General features: G+C 40.7%; 1 protein-coding gene across 1 annotated transcript in view; it reads right to left on the reverse strand.

The window, feature by feature from the left end:
- The window catches only part of LOC145490854 (3'-5' exoribonuclease HELZ2-like), a 68,635-nt gene that overhangs the window by 25,629 nt on the left and 26,486 nt on the right, over positions 1–16,520 (reverse strand). Inside the window, exons 12-32 of the mRNA XM_081469959.1 lie at positions 16,133–16,195; positions 15,482–15,649; positions 15,128–15,164; positions 13,870–13,994; positions 13,217–13,312; positions 12,615–12,707; positions 11,508–11,565; positions 10,952–11,014; positions 10,710–10,784; positions 9,297–9,641; positions 8,523–8,685; positions 8,101–8,275; positions 7,599–7,821; positions 6,384–6,549; positions 5,775–5,994; positions 5,258–5,392; positions 3,488–4,095; positions 2,346–2,787; positions 1,171–1,764; positions 348–770; positions 74–149 (exon numbers count right to left, since the gene is read on the reverse strand). Coding sequence (XP_081326085.1) covers positions 74–149; positions 348–770; positions 1,171–1,764; positions 2,346–2,787; positions 3,488–4,095; positions 5,258–5,392; positions 5,775–5,994; positions 6,384–6,549; positions 7,599–7,821; positions 8,101–8,275; positions 8,523–8,685; positions 9,297–9,641; positions 10,710–10,784; positions 10,952–11,014; positions 11,508–11,565; positions 12,615–12,707; positions 13,217–13,312; positions 13,870–13,994; positions 15,128–15,164; positions 15,482–15,649; positions 16,133–16,195 — 4,348 coding nt within the window. The remainder of the gene's footprint in view (positions 1–73; positions 150–347; positions 771–1,170; positions 1,765–2,345; positions 2,788–3,487; positions 4,096–5,257; positions 5,393–5,774; positions 5,995–6,383; positions 6,550–7,598; positions 7,822–8,100; positions 8,276–8,522; positions 8,686–9,296; positions 9,642–10,709; positions 10,785–10,951; positions 11,015–11,507; positions 11,566–12,614; positions 12,708–13,216; positions 13,313–13,869; positions 13,995–15,127; positions 15,165–15,481; positions 15,650–16,132; positions 16,196–16,520) is intronic.

Raw genomic sequence — 16,520 nt, forward strand, 5'->3', positions numbered from 1 at the left:
GTTTGACCAAAGCTGATTACAAGGAAACATCTCAAATGAAGTAAATCTCGAGAAGCATACTACCCTTACTCACCTTGAACGTTTTCAATGGTTTCTACATCAACCTGTCCTAGACCAACTTTCCTAAGCCCATCTCGAATTGTCCTAACCTAAAAAACGAAAATATATTTCATACTTCAAATATTTATGGTTAACCTTGAGGTGATTCCTTACATTTGCATTGCGCATCCTTACTGCGCATAATTTATGTTTGAACGGAGAATTACCTTAAAATAACTAGAATGCTGCATGAAACATATTTATCCACATTGTTATCCTTTATAAGTTAACGATTATACTTTAAGTACCTGGTAACGGTAGGAAGAAACCACAGCAACTTGTTTCAGATCTTTTGGACCCCATTCAGCGCCAGGCCACGAATCGGTGAGCTCTTTGACTCGCTTCACCACTTCATTGACTTCAGCCAAGTTGCGATATGAGGAGTGGCTATGTTCAATCTCTTCCTTGCCAAGAGCAGAATAAAACACAAGTGGTCCAAGTAGAGGGTGTAAGGGTTGTTTGCTACCAGAAGAAAGCTTTCCACCGTAAAACATGTCGGACGAGAACTGAAGAACCTGCTCGTTTGAGCGGTAGTTCTCTGTTAATAAGATGAGATTTGGATCCAGCGTTTTCTCTTTTCGCCGCTCCTTGTAATCGTGAAAGAGCCTTTCTTGTAAGGAAATTTGGTATCCCCACTTCACTGCTTGTGGGGAAAACACATCAGGACTCATCTAAGGGATAATGAAGAAGAAAATAAACGACACGAAGAACAAGATTTTCCGCGCTTTACAAAAATCTCACTTTCAGTGCAATATCTGTAAGGGCCTGCTAGATGCTCCATATAGATTCTTGGCTATACAGGCTATAATACCATTTCCTTAAAATTGTTTTTTTCCAAATGATCGTGCGAGTTTAGGAAGACGTCTACGTGCATATTATAGTTGAAGTCTCAAATTTTTAAGGGTTGCTTGCAACGCTTAATAAAGTGCCGTGTTTTCTATCGTTATTGCGTACGTAAGTTTTTTTTTATTCCTGTCATTCTTTAACGTCACTACAATGCCAGAAACTGTAAGTAGGGGAATTGCATATAATAAGCTGGCCGCATACCGGCTTCCACCCCAGTGAACGTACCTGCATATGATCGCCGGTGAAAACTATTTTGGTGTTGTTCCCTGCGAGTGTGATTGGTGTAAGTGTTTCAGTTTCCAGTGCCTGAGCCGCTTCATCGATTAAGATGTGCGAAAAAAATCCACGATGAAGTTCCATGTCAAAAAGTGCCCTGGACATGCCCAAAGTCGATACAACGACTCGGTGACTTAACACCTCATGGCGAGTTGGAAGTCTGAAGGCTTCTGTTGGCTTCCCTTTGTCGGTGATGAGGCAATATTGTTTGACTTTGTCAGAAACGGTTGACAGTTTACGCATAGGTGTGTAAATCCTCAAAGGTCTGCAGGCAGCTATTCCACGTTGCTCCTTCAGATATTCATCCAGAAGTTCTACGTGCACATCTGCGGCACTGTTTGAGTGTGTGCAGATGAGCACCCGGTTGTTAAGGTTGACGGCGATACGTCGAACAGCTTGGTTCAATGTGAATGTTTTTCCCGTTCCAAAAGGACCAAATACCACGAGAGGGGGTGCATCAATTGACGGTGCTGCTATTTTCCTGATGATCTCTTTCTGGTCTTCATTCAAGCTTGGGTCAAGAATCCAAGGAAGATGATGAATCTAAAATAAAAGATGCCATTGAAACAAAGTTCGACACAAAAAGCTTCATTAAAAATCCGTAACACAGCATATACTTTCGTTTGATAACGATATGAACAATGCTATAACGACTAATGAGTGGCTCAATGTTTCCAATTCCATAATAAAAATGTTAATACAATTAAAATTGAAGCTATTAAATTTGATATCAAAACGAAAATGTGTTGAGACCTATAGCCTAATATATTTAAACAACGAACCTTCGTGAGATTACAAGTCAAGATTTGAGACATTGGAAGGGTAACATATGGAGCCATATCCCGTGTAATTTCTCAAAACATCTCACTAAGAAGAAGTATTAATCATTTGCTTTAGTATTTATAGTAGTCAACGACTGCGTCCTTGACTCTAGTTGACTCTAGCAATTCTAGTTTCTACGCGGTAAGTCATCGACGGTCAGTATGCAATGTGGATATCTACACTATGGCCAGGTGAACTCCCATTTTTTCTATTTCTGGTTGGATTAAAGAAGAACCTAACTAAATACAGTATTTGTCGTTTGAAACGTAGATGAGTGATGATTGTTACATTGCACTTCTTACCTTCTCCGCCAAACCAACACTACTAAACTCCGGAAACAATATTCGCACGTGCTCAGGACCAAGTCTGTCAATGTTGTCGTGCATCTCACATAGAGGAAGTCTGCTAATGTGAAACTGAACGTCCACTGTGACATCACTGTTATTCGACAGCGCCAGATCTTCACAGCACCGTGAAGATAGCTTTAATATGACTCGACTGTCCTCGACCGAGTCTACTAATGCTTCATAAACCACAGAATCAGGGATTTGGGATTTGGCTATGAGAACCGAGCCCATGCTTCCAAAAAGATTCCTCAGCAAGAGTCGTCCATTCGCGTCATCGGGTGTTATTGGCCGGGAGACATGAAAGGAGCCATAGAGCCATCCTTCCTGGGCGTACAAGACTTCGTCTGTCTTCACCAGCAATTTTGTAGCGTACATGTTTACACCCTGTACGTTAAAACTGTAAAGCAAAAGAAAGCAGTCAACATATGGGTGAGGAACAATCATCATTCATCTAATTAGAATATTTGTATATTTGTATTTGTATTTGTATTTGTATTTGTATATTTGTATATATATTTTAAATTTTAATAAGTGGGACATCCCTAAGATGGTGCCATTGCGCTTGTTTGTTTGTTTGCTTTTAGTTAGTTATCTTAATTTTTCATAATGTGTTCGTATTTGAGCTTGGGCTTCGGTGGCGAGAAATGACTGCAATTTCAACTACTTTTCCTAAATGCTAGTCTACTGGAGGTTACCCGGGGCTCCAGCTGAGAATTTGTCAGTTTTCCCTTACACCAATTCACCAGCATCCATTAGTATTCCTGGTACAAGCTGGGGATAGACATTGTAAGACTACGGCACCTTGCCTCGAACACAAAAACTATGTTAATCACTGGCAAAATCTCGAGCCCAGATCTCTCGAGATCACTCCCGAATCCGATGTTCTTACAGCTTAGAACACCAAAGGGTTTTATGCCATGACAGTCGAAAGCAGAATTTACATTCACTCACTGACTGTACACAAGTTTGCCTTCTCTGAGGTTAGGCAAGAAACTGTTGCGAGACTGCATAGTCTTAGATGTGTCAAGTACGCCCTTAAAGGAGAAATAACCTGCTATATTAATACATGCATGCATTTCTTTCCTTCTTGATTTTACCTGGCAAATTGCTGTCGAATGTAGAACTCCTCTACGAATAATAGTTGATGCATGACGTCTTTGTAGTTGTCCTTGCTCAAGCCTTTAGACCCATCAAGGAGGGTGGAAGGAACTATATCTTCCCGTTTGGGAAGCTTGTACTTGGCTACCAAATGTTCGTTGTTGAACACTGAAGGACGTTTGGGCTCAAACTTGATAATGTCTCGAGATCCGTCATCCCACAACGGCCAATCCAACGTTAAGTTTGCCTTCGCTTCGCCAAACTCTTGTAGAAATTTTTGACTACCAACCTCTACAGTCATTTTCACAGCAAGATGTTTTGCCTTCCCGAAATCGAGCACCAAGACTTGAGCAAAGTATCCAAACACAAAAGTCGAAAATGAAACTACGATCTCCACTTCACAACTGCCGCGCGACTCTTGAAGATTAGGTTTTACTGGGTAATGAAACATGTCAACAGAAAGCTCTTCAGAGTCTGATGCTTTCACGGTTGTTGGCGCAGCACTGGCGTCTGTCACTGCACGGTTAAATTTGACACTTGAAAGGGTGTAGCATCTGTGGTGCTGCGGTAAGAGCACTACATCTTGCAGTTTGCCAGTGGCACTTGGCTATAGCAGAATATAGAAATCGTATTCAGAGAACTACTTATTGCTGTGTTTAAAGTTCATTACAGTTAAAGGTTAAAGCGTAATGAAAAGCCCAAGTTGTTGTTTTCCAGCTAAGTTCTAAAATTGTCTAACGCCACGATGATGTTGATTTTTCGACTTTTCTAACATTGGAGTACGAAATATACGGGATTGATTTTAGGTTCCCTGCTAGCAGAGGCTGTTTTCCTGGTGTTCGCTGACGGGAGAAAGAGACCTCTGCCATGGGTAGAAAATGGCTATATTGAGCATGCTCCGCGGCTTAGCGACCGAGCCATCACGTGGTGTTCGTAGCACGTGACGAAAATAAAACCTTTCACTCAAATATCAAACATCAAACATCGACAAACCGAGATTAGGCTTACCAGCTCACTACACAATGTGATTCGTCCACAACAATTCCAATCAACCGATCGTCCATCCTCAAAAGGAACTGCTTGGATCGGATGTTTTCCAAGGTTTCCCCTTCCCATTCGTGCAACAAGTACAGCAATCTGGTAGCCCGGTCTGGTAGCTTGGTCGGCAAGCACGCAAACGTGTCTCGCGAGTTAAAATAATGAAACAGGGCCTTGAACTGCTCGTCACTCAATTTTTTTTTTCTTTCCATCGTCGAGGTTATCCAAAACGGAAGAAAGCAAACTTAGTAACTCTTAACGATTGAACTCTTTCGAGCACGCCGATGAGCACTCCATGTTTACAGTGTGGGCTCAATAAACGACAGCGGAATTAATGTAAAGAAATGCGCGAGACGCAACGGGCTCAAGTTGCGGTCAGCAAACAACGCAAGGAGCATACGTTTTAATAGAGCTGTCCTAGACTGTGGACGGCGGTTAAATCAAAGCCATTTTCCATCCATAGCAGAGGTCTCTTTTCTCCCGTCAGCGAACACCAGGAAAAGAGCCTCGGCCAGCAGGGAAGATTTTAGGCCAAGGGAAACAGAAGTCAGTGTGAAATAGCGGGAAGTCACCGAGTTCAAAATAGCTGAGTTCGAATCAGCGGAGTCTAACCGTAGTAAACTTAACAGACTTTAAAATAATTAAGATATATGATCCACGTCTGCAACAAAGCATGAAATTCTAAGAAAGTGCAAAACTTGTTAAATTCTTGACCCGGTTTTCAGTCTTACCTCATAGCAGATTTGCAGGGACCAGCTATATCTGTTTTCTCCTTCGCTGTTCAGAGGCACCTGCAATGAGACATCAAGATCCCCGGCCTCACAACTAACAGTCACTCCTGGAAGCCTGGACACTAGGTCCTCGACCTGATGAAAAACGAGAGCAAAATATTCACGTCTCATTTGGCACAGAGTATGTGCTCATAAAATAAGTTTAATCGTACTGGAAATATATATCAGGCTTGTTTTTTTGCATTTTTTTTTGAAGGCTAGTGTTGAATGTTAATAAGCTACAACTAGCTAGTTCTCAGGCATGCACTTAAACTGAAAAGAAAAAAACCATTTCCAATATCAACTCAATTATGGCACTTATTTAAAACGTAACGCTGGCTAAATAGAGCGAAGCATCTTTCTTGGAGTTCTTTTGTAGCACATGCTGAATTTATACGAGTGTACGGAGCAGCGGTTACCTCGTACAAACAAATGTACCAACCCATGCATAAAGACTGCTAATCGTGATAGCCATTACCTTGTACGTAGGAGTCGGTCGCTCACCCTCCACAGGTGAACTGACTTTACTTTCCTCTGCGGAGTCGACATCTTTCATCTCCACCTTCATTGTTTCCAGTTCAGAGTCTTTAGCAATTTCTTGCTCCATTTTTTCCAAGTGATTATTCCATGCTGTGAGTTCTGTCTCCCCATGTGCAAATGTACATACTCTGCCGAGTTTGCAACTTCCCTTTGTCCATCTTGGTTTAGGGAAAAAAAAAAAAGAAAGAACAAAAGTGGATTGTGGACAATCTAAATATAGGGCAGTAAACCCAGTAATATCAAGCGAAACACAAGGCCAGTTTAGTCGAGTTGTACCAAGGGATGTCGTGAAAATCTAGGCTCTACACAATGCTAGAATGCTGTATTTAGAGTACTTAGACGTTTAAAGTGTGCGAAGGTCAGGAACTGGTGAAGAAGGATCTGAGCCACGCAGATCCTACGGAGTTCGAGTCAGCGCCTTGTCCATTGGTCACGCCAACTCTCTTAGAATTTCACTCAAAACGCTCAAATTACATTACCGACAAGGCGAATTATTGCAATTACATGCTTCTCACCATTAATTATGAAGTTAAGAGAGTTGGCTTACTCAGGACATATTCTGTACTTTTCGCCTTTGTTTGGAATCCGTAAGGGTGCTCGGCAGCCAGTTGGTCCCCTAAATGCGTGGCGCCATTCTTTCAGTGTAATTAAAAAGGCTCCTTTCGCTTTTTGTTTCTTGGAATTGCCTTTTTGGGCGGCTGGTTTAAAAGAACCTAAAATATGAATAACATTTAAAACAAATGAAATTTAAAGACACAATGTTTACATATATATGTATATCTCACAAGTTGCTTAAGTCATTTTTCGAACGAAGAAGCTACCAATAACAAGTTTACAACTTACAAAATAACGAAGGAATTTTAATACACCGCAGGACAGCTATGATGAACACCTCGCAGTTTCATGTAAAGTAAGAGGTCTGTTTAATGGGAGGGATTCATTGCTCGGCGCATGAGCAAGCTAGCTACAACGTTAATCATTTAATCTCATTGTTTATAAAACAATCGGAAGCGTGTAAATGACTCTTGCGGGAAGTTTGCCTTTGAAAATCTCTCGGTCAGTCGTGAAAACGTAACGATAGAGCTAGAGACGAAATTTCTAATTAGAATCCCTTTAGTATGTTCCAACTCCATGCGTAAAGTAGATTTTCGTTTCCGTATCAACATGTGTTCAGTAATTGTCGACAATAATATTGTGAAACCAGAATGATCGCCTTATTCTGGACCGGCCCCTCGAGTTATCTACCTGTATCTCATTGGTTCATAAACAATGGAATTGGGTGCGTGGAGCACATCATTGCTTGCACATATGCCTAACCTTCATGTGCCCCGAAACGTGATACTTATGGTTCCTACATGTATTTTGACGAGAAGCAGAGAGCCAAAATACTCACCAAAATAAGCTAAGCCTGATTTGCTGCCAAAGCGTAAGAAGAAGTAACGATTAGGTGTTCACCGTATCCAAATCCGGCCAAGAATCTGACGATGTTGGGTCAGTGACTTTATATCACAGGAAATCAGGCCAGTAGACCGGGCTAAGTTCAAATCTTGGTACGGTAATGGACTTTCTAACAGATCATCAGGTATGACTTTTGTTACGTTGTCAAAAAGTGTCAAATGCTTTCGGAGTATTAAGAAGTGAATTTATTTAACTTGAGGCCAGCATTGCCATTTTAAGATTCATGTACAACCATTAAAATACATAGTTCACAACGCCGTTGCTTTGGGAACTACAGTGCATCTTAGTTGCAGGGTATAGGTACCTTTTTTCCGGTCTTCTTCCCACGCGATCCTCTCCACCTCGCTGTGGGGAAAACTGCATCGGTCACCTGTAGGACAACTTTTTCGAACGCTGTAATGAGGACAGAGGCGAAAGGCACCATACACATTCTTTGGCCGAGGTCGAATTCCATCACCTTGTTTATCCGACTTTGCAGCTGCTTTTGAGACACTAGGATCTACAGTCACTTCGGAAACGTTGTCAAGCTAAGATAAAACAAAAGATAAACGTTGAAAGTTTACTTAATGGCTCTTTTACACTACGAATCGATTAATTAAATTAACTTAAATTCTACAATATATCGGTGTTCAGATGGTTACCGCTTTTATAAGTACAGGGGGACCAACCATCGGGCAACCAAGAAAAGGTCATAATAACGGAATGGTCACGTTAAAGAAGTAATTGACTGAGGACAGGTTTTCTTTGCCCCAATAAAAAACCATACTGTTGTAATTACAACGTGGTTGCATGCCATAATAGTTAACCTTGTTTGAGGAACTCTTAGGTTGCCCGTCCGTTGTCTTCACCTCTTTCTCCTCTTCTGTTTTTATTTTCCTTTCTTTTTCCATCTTCTTTAAGTGTTCACTCCACGCTTCGAGTTCTTTCTCCCCGTGCGCAAAGGTACATGTTCTACGAAGCTTGCAAGTTCCATTTGCCCACCTACAGTGAGGAAAAATCAAGAAAATTTTAATGTCTAAATTCTAACAGTGACGATAAAGTGCGGTTAAAGAATTGTGGAAGAGTGTTGGCGATTCAACAGTTATCCTGACATAACCATGTTGGGGATGTTCCAGAAAATGGCGCAATTTCCGACTATGTCTTCCCCATTTCTTCGGTTTGACTATGGGGAGATGATATCACCTCAAGATAGTTGCAATATTAAAATTTAATAACAAAAAATACTTACTTAGGACACATTTTGTACTTTCCTCCTTTCTTAGGAATGTGCCAGGGTGCTCGGCATTGCCCCCTAAATGCTTCTCTCCATTCTTTCAGTGAAATGGAATAGCCTTCTCTTGCTTTATCCTGTTCTGCCTTCTCTTTCTTAGCAATCAGTTTCCTACTGTTTTCTGAAATACAATAAATAGTGTGTAATATTGAAAACGAGTAGCAACGTCCAGATTTTGGTCTCCAGGTAATAAGCGAAGTAATGAACATGCGAGAGCTGCATTTTAAAGGCATAGAACAAGAGAAATTATCTTTCCCGTTGTTATCGATTTCTTATTGTCCTTCCCCCCCCCGCCCCCCCCCCCCTCCCCCTCCACCGCCGTCATCATTTCTTTATCTCGTACGACGTGCATTCTTGATTTTAAGTAATGGCGTTTTAAGTGCATGTTAGAATTTATCTCGATGATTTTAAAGGCAGAAATGGTATAATACTCTCTGAATTTTCCCTGGCTTCCTGACTGGACAGAATATGACTGCTCAAATGAAAAGAATCCAATTTATGCTTTCAACATTGACAAATATTCCTCGATATATTTACTGAAAACGATTTTACTTTTCCAGCGATCATTACTAACAGTACTCAACGTTAACGAACGCCGTGACTTCTCAATAAAATCCATCTACATTAATTTTGAACATTCAGATAGTAAATTCACTAAGTTATTATCCGTTTCCTTGAGAGCAACGCCTTAATAATTCCATGACCGGCCTGTGGCAGCCTTAAGTAATATACCTTTTTTCCTGTCTTCTTCCCAAGCTACTCTCTCTGCTTCATTGTGCGCATAGACGCATAGTTTCCCTTGCCAACAAAGCTCCGGACGATCGTGGTACCTACAGAGACGGTAGGGGCCTTGAACATCAGTGGGTCTACGACGGATTCCCAAGCTTTGTTTATTGGACGACTTCTCGGCTGCTTTCTTCGTTTGACGAGATGACGATTTAGGTTGATCACTGACAATACCCTGATCGCTGTCTTCAAACGTCGGCATCCTGGGGCGGTAGTTCGTTCTGTAATCCAAATCGCCTGGGCAAGTACTAATGCTGCAAACACTGCTCGCGTCAGAGTCGTCATTTAACCCTTAATAAAATAACACAAATTTAAAACTGAGGACGTTACACTAGATGAGAATGCTGACCGTAAATTTGCTTCCTTTGAAAATGTTGTGTGCACCGCGTAGACTGTAACATTCTGCTGTAATCAAGGACGGCTGACTTGAAATGCATCTCGGATATCTCTTTAGATCCGGCCTGTTTTTCCGAATCGTCTTGAGTGCTTAAGCTGTACATCAGGCATTACGTGCGCCGTGAATACTTTTTCTGGTTTTCTAAGGAAATGGTTCGCGGGACCAAAAAAGAAATTCAACGCTCCTCACAAATGCAGAAGTTCACAACTTTATCAGAAGCCAACAACAAGCAAACACCGTCAAGAAAACAACTAATCCAACTTATCCGGATAAACTTTGCGATAATGAACTTTTGGTACAAGCAAACATTCAGTCTTGAGGCCAAAATGACTTCAGTAAAAGCAGTGAAAGAATTTATCGTGGGTCAACAGCAAGAAAACACCGAGTCAGACCCGTGAAGAAAACAAAGTAAGACTTACGATGTAAGCGTTTTCTTCAAGTCTCTGGGAGAAGTCGGAGAAACCAGCGAAATCGCAACATACCTTGCGTACATTACGATAAATTGTTTTGCGGTTTCTACATCAGCGTTCTTTGAAGAGACAAAACTGATGTCCAATCACAAGTTCATTACCGTGCAGTTTATCCAGATAAGCTGAATAGCTTAAAACTCGCTTGTTCAATTCCTGTTAGTGTACTTTCGCGGCGCTGACCTCGAGCCAAATATTTTCCTGTCCGGCTCTCTCACTCAGTCACTAAGTACTGATAGTATGACAGAGTTAAACAATACACAGTCACGGTTGAAAATCGCCGCGGTTGAGCTATCAATGAGTGAGAAACCGCTCTATTATGTTAGAATTTTATAGTTTAAATTACAGATCTCGGGCGTTTAACATAAAAACGAACCACTCGGGTCACGCCGGTAGGGTTGAGCTGACTAGAGCACCCGAAAGCGTTCGCAGGTTTTCCTTTTCACAACAACCAGATATTTCGAACTACTACAGTCGGCTTTAATAACTGTGTACCTTGCCTTGCAGTCCTTAAAGTTCTGGTTTTCCGTCTCATCTTTCGTTTTCTTGATCGCTCTGGCAAAGAAGGACCTACAAATAGATTAAAACCATGTTAAAATTTCCCTTTAATATTTAAAAAGTCCATTTGGATTCTATACCACCTCTCTGCTAAGTATGGTACAAAGGTTCTGTAACTACTGTCATCCAAACACAAATACTTAAGCTTAGGCGATCACACAAAAAGAATTCCAACATACGTTCGTCAGGTAAAACTGCAGGTGTAGCCATGGATGGTGATATGTCTTCGGTTGCAACTGCTCCTAAAACAAATAAATGTTTTTCGTTATTATTAATTATATATTGCCGGAAGCCATAAACGATTCAATTCCTTCGGCAAATGGAGCCTTCTTACTCGACTATCCTGGAGCAGTATCTATCTGAGGTGAAGTTTATGATCGTTGTCTGCGCTCTGGCTACGGGCGGCTCACTTGTGAAAAAAAAATGTAATTGGGTACCAGGACTATATAAACTTTCAATCTGAATGAAAAGGTAGGATAAGTTTGAGATGGAGACGATTACCGGTGAACTGGTTGACTTCTTACGTTTTTACGTTGATCTCGTTTGTGTAACTACAATTTTGAAAACGTTGAAGCGTGCAGTCATCGATCGAGGTCTGGAATCGCATTTTCAGGGAATGTTCGATATATAGTAGGACCGACCAGATGGACAGAAAGTATATAACCGTTTGGTAACAGGCCTCGGCTAGCTAACCAGTATTCTTTTAGCTGTTTAATAAGCATGACAGACTATTACCCTTGGTCTTTTCACATGCTCCATGTTGCTCTTCTCTCGCCTGGGCTTGAGCTTTAACCTGTATTTAAAATAAGTAGTAAGTTGCTAGAAGACAGTCACAGTTGCATGTAATTACATTTTTTCAGACTCGTATATACTATGCAATACATGTAGCTGCATGGAAAGAATAAACGTCATCGCTTATTCCTCTAATTACCCGGGAACATTAGGAACCTTCAGTTTGTCGTCTGCCGTCTGCCGTATTTACGTGAAAGTGAAAAGATTCGAGTTGTGTGGCCAGGATTGTGAAGATGTTTGTTTTTGCCTTTATCAAAGATTATCCACAATAAGGCGACGCATAAGGCGACATGCTTAAATTATCATCACTGGGTTAAAAGCCCCCCTCCGGGGAGGGGGGGGGGTAATCCCCAAAGTCTTGGCTGGGGTGTGCTGCCCAATACTTGTACACAAAACCGTTATCCTATTTCAGACCAAAATCTGTAATTTTCCATACCCTATCTAGGACCGGAGGCAGAAATAAATACCCCATTTCAGACCTTTTTTCAGACTAGTACACAGCTCTAATATATGACCACAGCTAACCTGCATACACGCCAGACGCGGATACCTCTACACCTGCCTACATCTCCCTACTCCAAATGCAATGTTGAAAACTAGCACCTGCAATTTCTCCTAATTTTCCACATTGTATTGGGTGGAGAGTGGGAACAGCAACAGGCTTTTAACAGGATAAAACTCAGATAATTCACTGCATTACATCAGTGCCCCAATTAAGAACTTTTGTCCAAGATTATAGAAGTCGGTAGTTACGTGCTTATAAGTTATCATTTAACTTTCACCCATGGACCCCCGGAGCTTTTTGCCAAAAACGAACTTTTTGGACATTTTGGAGATTTTCAGGCTGGATATGGGCCAAATTAGCTCCAATCTACTCAAAAAGGCATTTGCAACATGACAGCATGCCTTTCTTTCCACTAGCATCACGTTTTACAAGGGCGTTTACGGACGGCACGGGGGCCAATGAGTTAAGGCGAGTTTACAGATATCGGCTTCTTTTGCTGCCTTTGGCCCAGGTCATGGAAATAAAACATTTGCGAGTTTGCTGACCTTCGCGTTGCCGCTTTGACTCCAGGCTTGGTTGGTTCTTTTTTCTGTTGTTATTTCATGACCTGACTCATGACCACATGACACATCGGAAAGCTGAAAAGGTAAAACGCTCTTTCACGTACGTATGTAACGGGAGACTTAAACAACAACTTTCTGACAACGTTCAGCATATATTAGCAAGAATAAATCATAAGGGGTTTTGGATGGTTCGTTCTAGTTAAAAATTGAAATACTAGTCAGTTGTCAGTGTAACAGTAAGCAGTTTATCAGTTCTCAGTTAGGATATCGATGGAAGCTTATTCCCAACTCCAGAATTTCAGGTCCTATATAACGCGGCCATTCTAACTTCTCTGCCCAGTTTCACAAAGCCTCGTGAAGTGACATTGCCGCACGACTATTGACAAGTCGTGTGTTGTCTTTGGATGCCAACTTTTACTGCATGGGGCATGTAACATCGAAAGTAACCTAATAACGAACAGCCTTGAGTGGCTCCAATCGTGCTCTTCCAAACAGTCTCTTACAACAGAGACAAGTTCACGCTGTGAATATGAGATTCACAGCTATGCAGTAGCTTATTTTTTTCCAGGTTAGTTTTAACTTACCGACTGACATCGGTTTATCTCCGCTGTTCCACTCCTAGGTTGCGTCGCCAGCAATGTTTGACTAATTCGCCTTTCAATCATGTCGAGGTCTGTATTCTTTTAAGAAAAAAATAAAAATAAATTAGAAAAAAGCTGCATACATTGCCCTGATCGGCAAGAGAGAGTCTGCATAACCATAGCAAAGAAATAAAGGTACACTAAAACAACCTAGAAGAGACAAAAATTTTATGAATTGTACGATTTAGCTGTCTGTGACTTCAGTTGCTGAGAACAAGAGCTATTAGTTTCTAAACAAACTATTGTGCTTCGTCGGCGAGAAAGTAAAGCAAGAAGCTAGCTAATTACCAACTTAAAGATGATTAACTTAAAAGACGTGAATTCATAGTCGTAGAGCTGACGTTTTGAGCATCAGCCCTTCATCGAAGCAAATTACGCGACGAAACGCTAGGAATGTTTACCTTTTGAGCTAAAGGCCAGTACCGCAATAAGATAAGTGCTACCTAAGCGAAATATCCTTTCTTACATTAAATTTTCAAATACATATACATTTTTTCATAATATACCATTTTCCCATAAACAAGTATTAGACTAGTACATGCACTTATCAATAAGCGACAACAGGGACTGAAAAGTTAATCAAAGTTTTCTCTCACTTCGGGATCAATAAATTGCCATTCATTCACTAATTCCAGAGCCTCCGCAAACTCTCCCTGCTGAATCTTGATTTTTATTTTTGTATCGAATGCTGCTGCACTTGTGCGTTGCGTCAAATTGAGAGCTGCAAAAGGGAAAAAAAAATTATGGCAATGTTGGCAATACGGTCTGGAAAGAAATGGGTGAATCCGAAGACTGTGTCATTCGACGACCTCCTAAAAATAGCTGAGATGAGGTCTTCAGAACAACGTAGGCAATTTCAATCACAAGTTATGTTGTACAAGTGCTTGTATGACCGCGGAGCAACCTATATTATTATTTTTTTTTAATTTTAAGAATGTTGCATACGATTTACGTGGGTTCAGCACAAGGTTTGAACTTCCTCCATTCAATTTGGAGCGTATGCATCGATCTTTTACATCTTTAGTCAGTAAACTGTGGAATGCGTTGCCTCCAATGATCAGTTTATATGCCTTAAAGCATAGTGCTTTTCAAAGTTTTAAATTTTGTATACAGTGTTAGTTCAAGATTTTTAAAATAGTGCCTGTATATACTATTGTAAATATCAATGATAATTTTTTAGCCTTTCTATAGATTAGCTACTACTTAGTATTTGCTTGGCGTTTATGAATTGATCATTTTTATTATTTTATATTTCCTACCAGTACACAGGTAGGTGTTATGTGATTAAATGAAGGATTAAGGATTAAGAGTCGCCTCTTCTTCGTTTTTTCCTTTCCTTATTTCTTTAACCGCAAATTCGCAACGTTACTGACGTTCTACAGCGGTCAAACGCACTGCGCAAGCGCATTCCCGCCAACACTGCCGCTTATATAAACGTCTCAGCTGTCTTCGAAATAACTCTTGCTCATTTTTGCTTCAAACTCTCAATAAATTTCGAGACGACGTAAACTGAAAGTGGTGCTGAATTTTTGCCTTTGCCCGCTGTGAAACGTTCTAAAACCCGGCGTAACGTGACGAGCCAACAGGAACTGTTTCGCTCATGTGCATGCTATCATCTGAATGAGCATGACAAAAGCCGGGCGACGCAACGTAGTAATTTGATATAAGGTTGCATTTGTGATCATGTGATACATGTATGTTGAAGTGTAGGGGGCCAAGGCTTTTTCAGTAGAATTTGCAACACTAGCCTGCGATTGATAATTCGAAAGCAAAGTTTGTAAAGAATACAACAGATTACGCAATCTGGGTGGGGAATGAATGTAGTGAATGGTGTTGTCACAAAAAATAATATACCTCTATTGCAGTCCTGCTCAGCTTGAAGAAAATCACCCTGCGGAATATAAAACGAACCATAAGAGCAAAACAAATATATTTCCATTCACTTATCAACAGTATTCCCGAGGTGTTCCAATAAGGAGCGAGCTAATTCGCGAATATGTCCCGCACTTGTAAGGAACGCGGTCACATCAACAGACTATAGGGGTGTGACCAACAAGAGAAGTAAGAAGGCAAAATAACTCTTTGAGCTCGAAAACGATAACAGAAGCGCTAGCATCGACCAGAGATCCACATTAACGAAATCAAGGATTAAGTATCCGCTCACAAACTTCTCTTCATAACAGTTGGCCAACATAGCTATATTCTTACCAAAATGAAGAGGCATTGCGCTCGATATTCGTGAGCATCCGGAAATTCTGGAAAAAGATTCAGAACTTCTGTGAAAAAGGCCAAGGCCACCTTTGTCTCAGAGTCTGAGAGCGAAAGCTCGCCTTGTGTCATCAGAACGTCAAGAGTGCTTTGAACTTGATGATATCCCTAAAAATAAGGTCAAAAGAGACACTGCTGGATTAACATTCTAATTAGGTTTGGAAAAAAAAAAACAGTAAGGAATTTCAGAGGCATCCCAAGACATAGAGAAAACACGAGAAATAACAAATACACGTATGATATAACAATATACATAGAAATAATTTTGGTTACAAGATTAAGAGAAAATTAATGAAGAATGTGAATCAGCATTTTGGGAAAAGCACCTCAGAATGCAATCTAACTACTCAGAGCTGATCGAGTCTGACAGTGAAATGTTTTTAAGTAATTTAAATCTTGCGTATCTTTGATTTTTGAAAATAGACTTAAGAATTGCTTGGAAATGAATCGGATGAAAGGAACATTCCGAGGACTGCCAAAATTGGGACACTACTTAAATTCAGAGTTATTTGAACACTTTACAAAGTAATGAAATAATCTTACGCGGGCTTCAATGAAATAATGGGCTGACAGCACAATTAAGATAGATACCTGGCCACACAACCACTTCACTTTCATTCTTAACCTTCTCATAATATCCTTGTCCCTTGATATCTATCAAACAAAACATGTACTATTAAGCAAGATGGATTGAAGAAATTGTGAACGAGCAGCGCGCACTGGCAAGCTGCAGTGAATGCAAAAGGTTGCTAAGTAACACAGCCGTAAAATTGAATAGCCTTACCCCTCTCTCCCTCTAAAACGTGCGCTATCACTCGGAGATGTACAGTTGTAGCGTTTGCCATTTCATTTATAGCCTTTATAGCGTATGTTGCGGTCACCTATGATTTGGACAAACTTAACTGATAATTAAACATTAAGGGTGCGTTCCTTTGGAGTGATCTGGATCAGGATCAGCGATCCAAGATCGCTCGGATCA

This window comes from Orbicella franksi, chromosome 6 (genome assembly GCF_964199315.1).
Source record: "Orbicella franksi chromosome 6, jaOrbFran1.1, whole genome shotgun sequence".
Classification (NCBI taxonomy): domain Eukaryota; kingdom Metazoa; phylum Cnidaria; class Anthozoa; order Scleractinia; family Merulinidae; genus Orbicella; species Orbicella franksi.